The sequence below is a fragment of the Cervus canadensis genome, chromosome 4, assembly GCF_019320065.1.
Source record: "Cervus canadensis isolate Bull #8, Minnesota chromosome 4, ASM1932006v1, whole genome shotgun sequence".
Taxonomy (NCBI): domain Eukaryota; kingdom Metazoa; phylum Chordata; class Mammalia; order Artiodactyla; family Cervidae; genus Cervus; species Cervus canadensis.
Genome location: NC_057389.1, coordinates 3,965,926 through 3,981,152, shown reverse-complemented (window position 1 = coordinate 3,981,152; position 15,227 = coordinate 3,965,926). Strand labels below are relative to the sequence as shown.

General features: G+C 35.7%; 1 protein-coding gene across 1 annotated transcript in view; it reads right to left on the bottom strand.

Moving 5' to 3' along the window:
• Positions 1–15,227, bottom strand: part of LOC122439416 (F-box/LRR-repeat protein 17-like) — a 165,248-nt gene that overhangs the window by 114,078 nt on the left and 35,943 nt on the right. The window contains exon 4 of the mRNA XM_043464461.1: positions 9,222–9,353. Coding sequence (XP_043320396.1) covers positions 9,222–9,353 — 132 coding nt within the window. The remainder of the gene's footprint in view (positions 1–9,221; positions 9,354–15,227) is intronic.

Here is a 15,227-nt window from a genome sequence, read left to right as displayed (position 1 = left end):
CAGAGAGGGAGGTGGGAGGGGGGAGCGGGATGGGGAATACATGTAAATCCATGGCTGATTCATGCCAATGTATGACAAAGCCCACTACAATATTGTAAAGTAATTAGCCTCCAACTAATTAAAAAATAAATGGGAAAAAAAAAAAAAAGAAAGGATCTAAACTACAGAGTATGTACGAGGAAAATAACACCAGTAAAAGAACTGCAATACTAGGGATAACCTATCAACTATAAACTTTAAACCCAGAATAAATTTATTTTCAGTAATCTAGAATCTGATAAAAAAAAAAGCAATATGCAAATACTATCTGAGTCTCCTATTCTGAGTTTCCCTAGTGGCTGAGTGGTAAGGAATCCACCTGCAATGCAGGAGACCTGACCGGAGCCTCAGGTTCAATCCTGGGTCAGGAGGATCCCCTGGAGAAGGATACAACAGCCCACTCCAGTCCTCCTGCCTGGGAAGTCCCATGGACAGAGGAGCCTGGTGGGCTACAGTCCACGGGGTCACTAAATAGTCGGACACGACTTAGCAACTAAACAACAACAACAACAAAACTCTGAGCTGTAATAAATTCTTCATTATCAACACTGGAATATCTGTATCAGAGTTTTTAGTACTAAGCTTGCTTCAACCTGTGATTCTGCTTGAATATGAGGAGCTCCTATCATCAGCTGATGGGGCCCCAAAACCTGTGAACTAAATTTAATGTCATTAAATTAATACAATTAGTTAAATAAACATGCTGGGTAAAAAAAAAAAAAACTGATGCAATCCAAAGAAAAATTATTTGGATATTATTGAAGCTACTGCCTGCCCTCTAGCACACTGGTATACAGAAGAAAGATACACACATGTGCACTCATTCTTCATGGTTTTCTGTGCCTTTAAAATGAAGGAGTACAATTCAGTTAAGTCCTTACCAAGATACCTGACAAGAAAGATACCCACAGGAGGAAAAGAGAAAAACAGATTTAAAAGAGATGGTAATCTCTATCAAAGAATATATAATGAATAAAAATGTATTCTTTCTGCAGATTTAAAAATATGTCAAATAACATTTTAACTTTTTTTCAAGTTTGCCAAATAACTTTGGCTTTTAATTATAGTACATCTTTTGAATATCACTGAACAAAATAAAACCAATTTTATTAATGGTAGGAAGGTACGAGTCAATGTAATCTTGACAAGGATAAAAATTATATTCTAGTTCATCAGAATGGCATGTTGTTAAAAAATATTACCCCAGAAAATAATCCTTGAGAACATTAATGACTTTGGCTAGATTAACTTGATAATGAAGAACAATATCATTAGTACAGTAACTAGATCAAAGAAATTTACTTACTTAAAAAGTCAGAAAACCACTGACTCTCCATGTTTAACCTATTTTTCAACCTTTTATTTACATACTTAAGTCCATCCACTTTTTAAAGCATGTTCCCAAATGCTAGAAGAAATACCTTTAAAAGTATATCCAATTCAAAAGTAAGCCATTAGTCACTAAACCAACATTTATTGAATGTCTATTATGTGCCAACATGTGGGTGGATGGGATAAAAAGGAAACATGATACTCTTTACCCTTTAAAGAGTTGACAATCCATCAGCAAGATACACCTGTAAACCATAATTTCAGTTACTCATGGAGAGCAATTTGACATCATCTATCAAAAATTTCAAAGTATATCTGATATTTTAGCTCCCTTTAATTATATTTCTAGAATAGATCCCAGAGAAATCCTCATAGATAAGCCAAGAGACTTGCACAAAGTTTTTATTGTTAACCTTACCTATAAAGCAAAACAATGGAAGCAATATAAGGGTCCCTGAATATGAAATGGATAAACAAGAGATATATACATATATAGAACACTAAAAGTTTAAAAGAAGGAATTACATATTCATTAAGCTAAATACCAAAAACAACTTAAAAGTAAATAAAGGGGCTTGCAGACTGACAGACTATGTCAGACCAGAAGCTAACCATTTAGCATCAGAGACAAACTACTTGTGACCACAGCTGAGTGATACTGTACTGTTGTCTGTGGTGTCCATTATGTTTGCTAAAGCTGTTGGTTTTTTAAGCGTTTTAGATCATCACAGTAGTTACCTCTAGAAAGAGATAGTGGTAATATGGGATGTAAGACAAGAGACTTCAAGTTTATTTGCTTTATTAATTCAAGAAGAAACAAATTTAACAAAATGCCAACAATTGTCAATGTCTAGGTAACAGGCATATATTACAGATGTTATTACTCTTTTCAGTATTTTGAATTTTTTTAATTTCCTAAAATTAGAAAACATACAAGACTGAAATATTTGACCGCATTTCAAATTAGAAATCTCAAACTACAATCTCAGTTACCAAGAGACACACAAATTTCTTAGCATGACACTCAAGAACCTTAACAACCTGGTCCCTACCCTCCTTCACAGACCCAACTACGAACACTTCCCCCACCACGATACAATCCTAACATTACTTTGACACCCACTACTAACTGGACATTCCATATATTTTTCTGATGCCTTGTTTTTGTCAATGCTATTTCCCACAACAGCACTCTTCTCACAAAAAATGTTTGCTTGCATCACAATCACCACGTCACTACGTATCAATCAAGACCCAGAGAGATTAAGCAACATATTTTTAGGATTTCCTGATTCCTCCCTGGTCTCTCACAGGACTTATTTTGCGACTGGCATTTCCACAGCACTTATCACTAGAAAAGGATATCATTTCCTTGGCAGTATAATTTTTTTAATTCCTTAACACTATTTGAGTGCCTGGCACACAATAGGTATTCCATTTTTAACTGCACCAAATCAACATCTTAAACAATGTTAAGGAATAGAGTGAAAAGCTATCAGTTCATTAACTCATTAGAATTTTTATTAAATCTATCAGACAAAAATGAAATAGTATTTAGCTTCTAAATACAAACTTCATAAAAAATACATTATGCTTTTGAAAAGTAAAAAATGTTACGAGTGCAATTCTAATAAAATTAATTATGTTTATATTTATACAGGGTTAATATCAACAGTAAATACTATCCAGAAGACACTTTTTCTCTTTGACAATTTTACTAATTTTCCTAGAAAAGAGTTCAGTGTATCTCTATTAGTATTAGCAGCTCCCCCTAAAATCAGTTATCATTCTAGCAAAAGGATCTTCTGCTCATGCTAACAATTAACTTCCTCCTTTGATGGCTTACAGCACCTGTCAGTAAATGTTTCAAGAGGGATAATGCCTTTTGGAAATTACTGCTTGGTTCAAAGGCATATAGATTTAGCTCCATCTGTGATGTATCCAGGCGATCAAAGGTCTTGAAGACAAATGCTTGGGAATCCAACAGATCTGGGTTAAAACCTTGACTCTGACATTTATCTATTGTTACTTAATCTCTCTGGGCCTCAATTTCCTCGTCTGTAAAATGGAATAAGTGAGAATTAATCATGTAAAACTACATTGTGCCTGGGTACATGATAAATACTCAGTGAGACAACCACTACTAAGTCTTTTTAAATATCAAAAACTAAAAGCAAAATTTTGAAATGTAGTAACAAAGACAAGATGAAGTTTAATAACTTAATGTCATCTTCTCTAGAATGCCGTATTTGTGCACCACTGTTTATTGGAAACTACCACTCTTGATGTAAGTAAATGCTTTGTCCACTCAGAGGGGAAAAGGCAATGAAGACGAATATCCAACCTAGGAGACTCTGGAAGCCAAAGTGAGTACTTATAAAATGGAATCCTTCATAAATGTACATCACTTATATCAGGGATTACAAGTAAACTCACTTCTCAAGGAGTATTTCAGGAATAAGATAACAAGAATGTAGTGGGGGTATTGGAGGGTAGTGGGGACCAAATCCCTCAATATATTCACTCTAAGTTGAAAAGCAAAAGAGTCAGGAAAGACAAGCCTTAATAGAATGCTTAATTAGTTACTGCTATTTAAGCTCTGATGCAAATGTTTACCTCACTTACCATAGTTGATGATAATATGGCTACCAGTCTATTCACTTAACTGCTTCAACAACCTCAAATTACAGCAAGCAGCAAAAGAAGAATTAAACTGTGGGTAACTAATGGATGAGATCAGGAAACTGTCAGGCCAGTTCAAACTGGCAGACTCCAGAAAGTGAACTCCGATCAGGAGAGGAAGAAAAAGGCTTTTAATAAAGACTTCTATATTTGGAACTATATACAAGCATATTAAAAGGCAGAGACATTACTTTGCCAACAGAAGTCCATACAGTCAAAGCTGTGGTTTTTCCAGTGGTTATGTATGGATGTGAGAGTTGGACTATAAAGAAAGCTGAGCACTGAAGAATTGATGCTTTTGAACTGTGGTGTTGGAGAAGACTCTTGAGAGTCCCTTGGACTGCAAGGAGATCCAGCCAGTCCATCCTAAAGGAAATCAGTCCTGGGTGTTCATTGGAAGGACTGATGCTGAAGCTGAAGCTCTAATACTCTGGCCACCTAATGTGAAAAGCTGACTCACTGGAAAAGACCCTGATGCTGGAAAGACTGAAGGCAGGAGGAGAAGGGGACAAAAGAGGATGAGATGGTTGGATGGCATCACTGACTCAATGGACGTGAATTTGAGCAGGCATTGGGAGAGCAAAGGTCAGGGAGGCCTGGCGTGCTGCAGTCCATGGGGTGGCAATGAGCTGGACACAACTGAGTGACTGAACAACAATATTTCATACTTCACCTCAATCTCCTTTAGTCTGATCTGCCTAAGAGCAAGTCTGAGGTAGTATTATATCCTTTCTACAAATAAGGAGATCAAAGTACAAAAATTAAGATAACTAACTGTATCACATGATTAAGAAACAATTGGATCATGGGATGAATTCAGTTCAACTCAAACTTAAGTGTTTGCTTCATTCATTCCCTAAAATGCCTCCAGCCTGGAAAAAGGAAACCAAGAGAGGTAAATTTAGATCCAACTTCATACATGTAAGCCTCCAAAGGATAACAACATTAAAAACAATGTTACAAATAATGTTACAGCAGGAGCCAAAGGAGATGGTACAGAATTATAAAACTAGTAAAACAATTCACCAGGAGGTTGAAAAAAAACAAAAGTCATAATTAACTGACAGGAAATCAAGTTTTAACCAGAAAACAGTCGTCATTTCCCAAAAACTTTCTAAAATCTATTCATAATATATTACTAGTTTCTTAGGTAACTCCAGAATCTATACTAGTTCATAACTCAACTCTACAAAGTAGAAGTTCCTAAAAATAAGCTAAATAAATATAACACATATATATCAAATATGCTGATCCTAAGCCTTAGCATAGAAACCAGTTTCAAAATCATAAAACCCTAGTACTTTAAGACATCAAGTTGGATAGCCAATGTAGATAATCTATCTGACCCCATCATTTTAAAATTAAATAAAAAGCTGCCCAAAGAACTTCTGTCCAAAAAGTAGAGAAGCAGAATCTGGAGCAAGGAAATTAAAAAGCAGAGAAAATATATTTAATGAAGTTTCTAGATCATCAATAACTATATACACAAACTAAGCATGGCTTTAGAATAATTTTGTAGCCAGTACTGCACAGAAGTGATATTAATGCTATAGCTAATAGACAACAGACAGCTGTATACAGTATGCTAGACACTCATTAGAGCTGTATTCCTCAGATCTGTTTTTATAATCTATATAACATTTTATAGAAAATGCAAAATACATCCAATCTAGGTGTATGGCACCTGTCTCATTCAAAAAATGAGTAAAACAAAAACCCATTATTTGGGGGGGAAGATTTTACATCTAAGTCCTCAATTCTTTGCTTCACCATGAATCATTTGAATCCAAAAATGTCAAGTCATCGTCCTCACTTTACCCCTGCATAAAGCTCCCTCTGGTAAATAAAGGATTCCTTTCCCCATTCTAAAGTCTACCTTACTTACAGTACCACAAATAAGCACGTTCAAATATTCTGCTACCTTGGGTAAGACAGCAAGTTCACCATGTAACACTCGAGATAAAGCTAAGCATTTCATATTTTTAGAGAAAGTTTCCCTAAAATCATTTAAAGGACAAAATTAAAAATAAACCATAAATATCTGCAATAATCCATGTACAAGCATTTTATCTTTCCAGTTACATCAAGGACACAAAAAGCTATGCCACTGAAATATACAAAGACAATGCTGCCATCTAAAGGCCAAGATATAATATTAAAAAAAGTATATACATAGTCAAATACTCAGTGTATATAAAAGCACACAGTTTGGTATTCTAAGGTCAGCAAACTTTATACTTTGGAAAAGCACTACACTATGATTATTTTCAGGCTACACAATAAAACTCTAACACTCTTTGGCGAAGGTTCTTCTTAAGATTGATAAGAGAATTAGCAAAATAATTTGGCTAATGATCAACATCTATCTGTGCAGGTAGAGTTCTGCCGGCATCCTTTCAGACACAATATTCTCCTAAGTATCTGTACTAGTTGTTTGTCCTATTTAATGACATTTATTATCCCTGTCTATAATTAACTATACAACAGAATTACATATCCACATTTATAAATATTATTTGTCATTAACCAGATTATTATTTCTACTTGCCCTATTTAAAATATTTGTTGCTAAGGAACTAATGAAAATACATCTCAGAACGCAAAAACCCAGACTACTTAAAACCGCAGCTTTGCAAGTAATGCAAATATTTCTCCTTATTTCATAATTCCTAAAAATACAAACCAAAGTTCCTATGGGAGATGAGTTATCAACAGCGTAACAGCCCAACAGAAAGAGTTCAAATGATTCTCAATTTCTCTTTCTAAAAACCTTAAATTGAAAGAATTTCATTGAACTAAAATATAGGAAAAATTACTTCAAATCAGCAATGAAATCAAAATGTTTACTGAATAACACTACATAAAAAACTGATTCCTTTAGCATCTAAGTACATAATATCTTTCTAATGGACCATAATATCAAGGACATTTGAATATAACTAGAACCTTCAAAAACCATGGTTAATTCCTTTAAGAAACCACCGGCCAAAATTTTTCTCTGAAACAAAGATGTTTTTGAGCATCTTCTGTATGTGGGATTCTATGCTCGGGGCAGGGTTTCAAGCTGTAGATCAGTCACCTTCTGGGTGGCTAAAATGCTCTTGCAATCAGTGGCTCACAGATGTCTAAATTTCAAGAGACAGGTAAAGAAAATTGGCTTGGGTGCAGAAGTGCCACCTTTTTATTTTGTAATGTTGACTTGGGACATTAAAAGTGAACAACCAACCAAACAAGACTTTGATCAGGTAGGATTTGTTTTGCCCTTTCTAAATGTCAAATTTAAATTTCATTTTATGTTGTGTTCTCTAATTAATAAAAGGTTTTCACCCTAAAGACAAAAAAAAAAGAATGTTTCTCTGGTTTTGCTCAACAAGAAAACAAATATTAATCAGTCAACAAATGTTTCCATTATGTGAGAAATATTAAACACTAAGTTGGTATGACCATCTTTTAATTTATCTTGAGTGTAAAATGGAAACAGACGACAAACACAGTCAATATCTCATAAAACCACTCGTTTTCTATGTTTCCTATGAGTCAGAATTAATACTACACAATTTAAGGACATTATGTCATTTAATCCTCAAAACCACAACTCACAAAAAGACAAATACTAATAACCCAATTTGCAAAAGACGTTCAGAAACTCTTAAGTAGCTTTCCCAGGGACACAATACAGGATTCAAAAATTCACTCTCTCTGACCCGGAAGACCTTACTGTCTCCAAAAGAACATAAAGACTCCGGAGTGATTATTAAAATTGTATTAAATGTAAAGAGGAATAGGAAGTATTTTTATTATGTAATTTTAGAGAAATATATAATTCTATGTGGTAATAAAAGCATATACTTTTAATTCACAGTGTTTCAATTTTTTTCTTACTATAATCTTTATTTTTTTTTAATCTTTTTTTAAAAAAAAAAGCATTATCTTACTTGAAGTGCTGGCGTTTGTTAGAGACTTTTGAAAACTTACCTTAATAACGTGAGAGGTATTTACTAAATTTTGTAAACTAACTCTAAGGGTCGGGGGGGCAACAAAAAGATCTCTTAACTTTGCAGATACAGTTAAAAAGCGCATCTTCTCTGTGAATCTGATACATATTCAAGACCATCTTCCCTACATGTTAATGCAGAGCATTTCTTCAACGTCAAGAACTCTACTAACGCCTCTGCAGTGACAGCTTTTTCTGTTAAAAAGTTTTCTTTCTCTATATTGCATACTTATCAAATCAAAGTTAAATGAATTTGGAATATTATTCAGCTATAAAAAGGAATGAAGCTCTGACACATGCTACAACACAAATGAACTCTGAAAAAATATGGTAAGGCAAAGAAGGTAGATACAAAAGACCACATATTGTGTTCTTCTGTTTGTATGAAATGTCTGGAACAGACAAATCCATGGAAACCAAAAGTAGATTACCAGTTGCCATGAGCTAGAAGAAGGGGGATGAAGAGGGACAGCTAATGGACACAAAGTTTCTTTACGGGATAGTAAAACCATTTTAGAATCAGTGATGATGACTGCACAACTTTGTGAATATACTGAATTGTACATTTTTAAAAGGCAAATTTTATGATACGTAAAGTATATCTCAATAAGAGAAAATTACATGGTTTTAAATATATTTATAAAACACTGTGTATGATTATCTATACATGTGCTTAAAATATAATGTAAATTCTATGTAACACTCTAAAACCTATGTAACTACCGACATTATCTGTCTCAATTTATTGAATCCCATTTTACGCCATACTAAGTGAAAGGCTCTATTTCACAAATGTACATCTTCTTGAATATTAAAAATTCCTAACTATCTAAAATTACTATAATCCCTAGGGGAGTCAGAAAGAATGACAACTACATACTCATGTTTGGCAGTCAAATTTCGTTTTTTCCAATTAATTTTTTCCACTATCAGAGTTTAGGAAAAAACACATTAGCACATGGTAATGAAGAATTTTTAACATGTAAGTACCATATACAAGCAAGCATCCACATGACTATAAAATCAAATTACAGAAATCACTGTTTTAAGATTCTTACTTTGAAGTAGAATTTGGCTCTAAACCACCAAAAGAAGCAGAAAAAAATTGATAACACTAAGTTATAAGGAGTTCTAGAGTTAAATGAAAAACAGAAGGATGATAAGAAGTACTTACTAATTTGTTTTCCTGCATGTATATTCTCTGTAATTTCAGACAGCCCTTAGCTATGACGATCATGCCTTCATCTGAGATCTTGTAACACTGGCCGAAATGAATATCTTTGAGTTCTCTGCATTTCGACCCCAGCTGTAAATAAAGAGATTTCGCTGAATGCTCCAAAAATAACAAAGTCAACATATTTCTAGTGGGATTTCCAAATAATTTTTTAAATAGCTATACCAAAGTTAAATAATTATTTATAAATTTCTCTTAAAATAGAATGCAGGCAATCTCATTGAAAACAGTGCTGTGTAAGCCCTTTGACCTTCTAATCATTTCCTTGCTTCAACTGCTTCACACTATACATCCACCAAGAGGCCTAGGTTCCTTAACACTTCAAATTCATATCTTTATTACTCTTAAGTCTTTTTATCAGTCATACTGTTAGACTGAAAGTAATAGAGATCCAAGGGATAAAACCAAAGTCCAAGAAGTGAAACATGATACAGTGAGTGAATGAGTGTTCAATTAATGAGATTCTACTTCTAGCTCTGACTGTCCACAATGTGTCCTTTTTCTCCATCAGCTCATTTACACTGTGAAAGAGAAAAAGGACTGAATATGCTGGAGCCAATATTCTAGTTAACACTTATTTACACCCTTATTGCAAACACTAAAACAAAAGGGACTTGCGATTTCCTGATTACTTTCCTCAAGTGTACATTAAGAAGTTACAAGTATAATGTTCCCCTTAAAAAACATTAAGCACCATATAGAACAAATTACATACATTTCTTTCCAAAATCTAGAGTAGAAATTAGATAATTAAAGCAAATTATAAATATTGTTTTATGAGTATTACATATGAAGAAAGTCATCTTAGATAAAATGAGAAAATTTAGTAAAAATCTATAAATCAAAAATTATCTAAAAAGTTACATTAAAACAAGAAATCCAGTGTTGACAAGAGTTCAAAGTGTATAAATTATTACTAAAAATCATGGGGGCGGAATAAATAAATAAAATAAAAATCATGGGGGGTTTATAAAATTTTTTTAATTTTATAAAATTTGCCTGAAAATTATATAACTTGGCATCTAAATATTTACCAAAAAATGTAAGAAGAATGGATAATTGACTAGATATACAGTAAAGTCAACACACTAAAATGTTAATTATACAACCTACATAGTAGGTATTCAGGTGTCGACTCTAAAATTCTTTCAAATTTTCCATACATTTAAAATTATTCATAACAGATCATTGAAATAATTAACTAAAGGTGTTTGGTAAGAGTTATCTACAAGAAATTAGCACCATAGTTTTTTAAATAGTAAAATAGAGAAAATAACTTAAAGTTATAAATTATGGTGTTTGCATAAAATTGAATATTAGACAACCATTAAATTGAAATAATCTTGGTTCATTTCCAAGGAAAACCATTCAATATCACATTAATCGAAGTCTATGCCCCAACCACTAATGTCAAAAAAACTGAAGTTGAACAGTTACTAAGCAGACCTACCAGAAGTAGGTCAAGTTACTTCTAGAAGTAACGCCAAAAAAAAAGATGTCCTTTTCACCATAGGGGACTGGAATACAAAAGTAGGAAGTTAAGTGACACCTGGAGTGACAGGCAAATTTGGCCTTGCAGTACAAAACGAAGCAGGTCAAGGCTAACACAGTTTTGCCAAGAAAACGCGCTGGTCATAGCAAACACCCTCTTCCAACAACACAAAAGACTACACATGGACATCACCAGATGGTCAATACCAAAATCAGACTGACGATATTCTTTGCAGTCAAAGATGGAGAAGCTCTATACAGTCAGCAAAATCAAGACCGGAAGCTAACTGTGGCTCAGATCATAAACTCCTTACTGCCAAATTCAGACTTAAATTGAAGAAAGAAGGGAAAACCATCAGGCCGTGCAGGTATGACCTAAATCAAACCCCTTCAGATTACACAGCAGAAGTGAGAAACAGATTCAAGGGGTTAGAACTGAAAGACAGAGTGCCTGAAGAACTATGGACGGAGGGTCATGACACTGTGCAAGAGGTGGTGATCAAAACCACCCCAAAAAACAGAAAGGCAAAAACAAAACGGCTGTCTGAGGAGGCCTTACAAATAGCTGAGGAAAGAAGAGAAGTGAAAGGCAAGAGAGAAAAGGAAAGACAAACCCATCTGAATGAAGAGTTCCAAAGAATAGCAGGGAGAGATAAGAAAGCCTTCCTCAGTGATAAGTGCAAAGAAAAAGAGGAAGCCAATAGAATGGGAAAGACTAGAGATCTCTTCAAGAAAACTAGGGAACATTTCATGCAAAGATGGGCACAATAAAGGACAGAAACATTATGGACAGAAGAAGAATACACAGAACTATAAAAAAAGGTGTTAATGACCTGGATATCCATGATGATGTGATCACTCACCTAGAGCCAGGCATCCTGGAATGTGAAGTCAAGTGGGCCTTAGGAAGCATCAGGACAAACACAGCTACTGAAGGTGATAGAATTCCAGCTGAGCTATTTGAAATCCTAAAAGATGATGCTATGAAAGTGCTGCACTTTTCCAAATATGCCAGCAAATTTGGAAGAGTCAGCAGAGGCCACAGGACTAGAAAAGGTCAGTTTTCATTCCAATCCCAAAGAAAGGCAATGCCAAAGAATGCTCAAACTACCACACAATTGCACTCATATTGCATGCTAGCAAAGTAATGCTCAAAATCCGTCAAGCTAAGCTTCAACAGTATATGAACCAAGAACTGCCAGATGCACAAGCTATTTCGACAAGGCAGAGGAACCAGAGATCAAATTGCCAACATCCGTTGGATCATAGAAAAAGCAAGAGAATTCCAGAAAAACAGCTACTTTTGCTTCACTGACTACACCAAAGCCTTTGATCTCGGGCAGTTCTACACTGACTGACTAGTAATTTCTACCAGTGAATCCTAAAGGAAATCAGTCCTGAATAATCATTGAAAGGACTGATGCTGAAGCTGAAGGAAGTTCCAATACTCTGGCTATCTGATGGGAAGAAATGACTCAGTTGAAAAGACCCTGATGCTGGAAAAGATTGAAGGCAGGAGGAGAAGGTGATGACAGAGGATGAAATGGTTGAATGGCATCACCAACTAGATGGACATGAGTTTGGGCAAGCTCCGGGAGTTGGTGATGGACAGGGAAGCCTGGCGTGGTACAATCCATGGGGTTGCAAAGAGTCAGACATGACTGAGCGACTGAACTGAAAGCCTTTGACTTTGTGGATTACAACAAACTGTGGAAAAGTCTTAAAGAGACTGGAATACCAGACCACCTGACCTGCCTCCTGAGAAACCTATAAGCAGGTCAAGAAGCAACAGTTAGAAACGGACATGGTACAACAGACTAGTTCCAAATCAGGAAAGGAGTATGTCAAGGCTGTATATTGTCACCCTGCTTATTTAACTTATATGCAGAGTATATCATGAGAAAGGCCAGGCTGGATGCAGCACAAACTCAAATCAAGATTGCCAGGAGAAATAGTAATAACCTCAGGTATGCAGATGATATCACCCTTATGGCAGAAAGCGAAGAGGAACTAAAGAACATCTTGATGAAGGTGAAAAGGGAGACTGAAAAAGCTGGCTTAAAACTCAACATTCAAAAAACTAAGATCATGGCATCCCATCCCATCACTTCATGGCAAACAGATGGTGAAACAATGGAAACAGTGGCAGACTTTATTTTTGGGGGCTCCAAAATCACTGCAGATGATAACTGCAGCCATGAAATTAAAAGACACTTGCTCCTTGGAAGAAAAGCTATGACAAACCTAGACAGCATATTAAAAAACAAAGACATCAATATGCCAACAAAGGTCCATAGAGTCAAAGCTATGGTTTTTCCAGTATTCATACATGGATGTGAGAACTGGACCATAAAAAGGCTGAGCATTGAAGAATTGATGCTTTTGAACTGTGGTGTTGGAGAAGACTCTCGAGAGTCCTTTGGACTGCAAGGAGATCAAAGAGTCAGTCTTAAAGGAAATCAACCCTGAATATTCATTGGAAGGACTGCTGCTGAAACTGAAGCTCCAATACTTTGGCCATTTGATGCAAAAAGCTGACTCATTGGAAAAGACCCTGATGCTGAGAAAGATTGAAGGCAGGAGGAGAAGACAACAGAGGATGAAATGGTTGAATGGCATCGCCAACTCAATGGACACAAGTTTGAGCACGCTCCGGGAGATGGTGAAGGACAGGGAGGCTTGGCGTGCTGCAGTCCGCTGGGTCGCAGAGTCGGACACGACCGAGTCTCTGAACAACAGCAACAAAAAAAACTGAAGTAAACACTTGACAAATAAAATGTAAATTGTGCATGTTTTTACAATACAATTCCACTAATTATGCTTATGTATGTACACATATACATATTCAAATATATGCATATGTATAGAAAGGAGATGAAATATACACCAAAGTGTTTACAGCAGTTATTTCTGATCGGTGCAAAAATGGGTATTGCTCTTTTTTTTCTTTTTTACCAATCTTATCACATCTTTTTGCAAATAAATCATTTATTAAAAAAAAACCTTTCAAGTTTTTGTTTCAAATAAAGTAAGAAAGAGTCAGAAAGATACACAATTTCAACTATTTTTCTAGGAATGGTGATATACACAAGGCATGTTATTTTAATCTATGTAACACGATAACCAGACACATATTCCACTGGAAATGTAAACTCCACGAAGACAGAGGTTTCACTAATGCAGCCCTGGTGCCCTGTCTAATACTCAGCTGATACTTAGTAAATATTTGTTGAATGACTGAAAGGGTTGATCAGAGTTTTTCATTGTAAAGAAGTCTTTTTGAGAAATGGACAAATAAAGGGATCCATGAATACCATGTTCTATTTAATTGAACAGTTCTAAATTGGGTCCACAGGTGGAAATCAAGGATTCCAGGTAAATGCATAAGGAAAAAGAAAAGGTACATTTGTATCTACTTGCTATTCCCTAATGAACTTTAAGCTCTCCTTCACTTGTTAACAATCACAGTGGTTTAGCAGTACGCACAACTCTGTAAACAACAGGGAGCAGGAATAACCTCACGTAACATACTGCTCTCACAGATACAGTGACACAGCATCTCTGTCATCAGTTCCCATCGTGTTCGTCAGATGTGCCACCAGATCTTACAAAGCACTAAAAAGGCACACGTATTTCTAGAACAAACATACAATGGCATGTTACTCAGACCAGAGAAAGCTGAACTGAAAGTCAGTGAGTGAAGAAAGCAGAGCAGAAATATCTTAACTCACTACCAGGACACCCAACCAGCTCACCAGTGAGGGCAAGGCTGGTGTGGAAGATGCCAGGATTCCTGAAAAGTCTACTGAAGAGGTAGTCAGCCACTCAGATCACCTCCCCACTTGTGCACAGCTCGCCCCTGCCCACTCTCAGACAATAGTAAAAGGCTGGAGATCACTGAGGGCCGTGAGCTACAGCGTCTTCTGACCGGGTTATGCCACGGACAGACGGGAGAAAAAGCATACTTCTGAAAATGTGGGGATGATTGTTTACACAGTGAAAATGGAGGAATTCAAAGAAATCATTCCATAAAATGTTCCAGGATGAGAGGATATGGACTTCCAGACCAAAAGGACTCACCCGGACGTCTAACCACAAATGACAAAAGCAGATCTAAGCCAAGGCAAAGCATCACAAAGTTTCATAACTGTGGGCATAAAAAACATTCCACAGACTTCTAGTGAGAAACAGACTTCACAGAGAGGACTAGAAATGAAATGGCATCAAACTGCTTAATGACAGCACTGAAAGAAAGCAACAGAGCATCGCCATCAAATTCTGAAAGAAAACTATTTCATATCTACAATGCTGTTAAGTGTGAGGGGCAGAACAGAGGCATTTCCACACATGCAAATTCTCAAAAAAGACTTACATCCCATATATCCGTGCATCCCACACAGGAAGTGATCACAGCCTGTGCTCTATAAAACATTAGAGTGCATCCAGAGAAAGAAG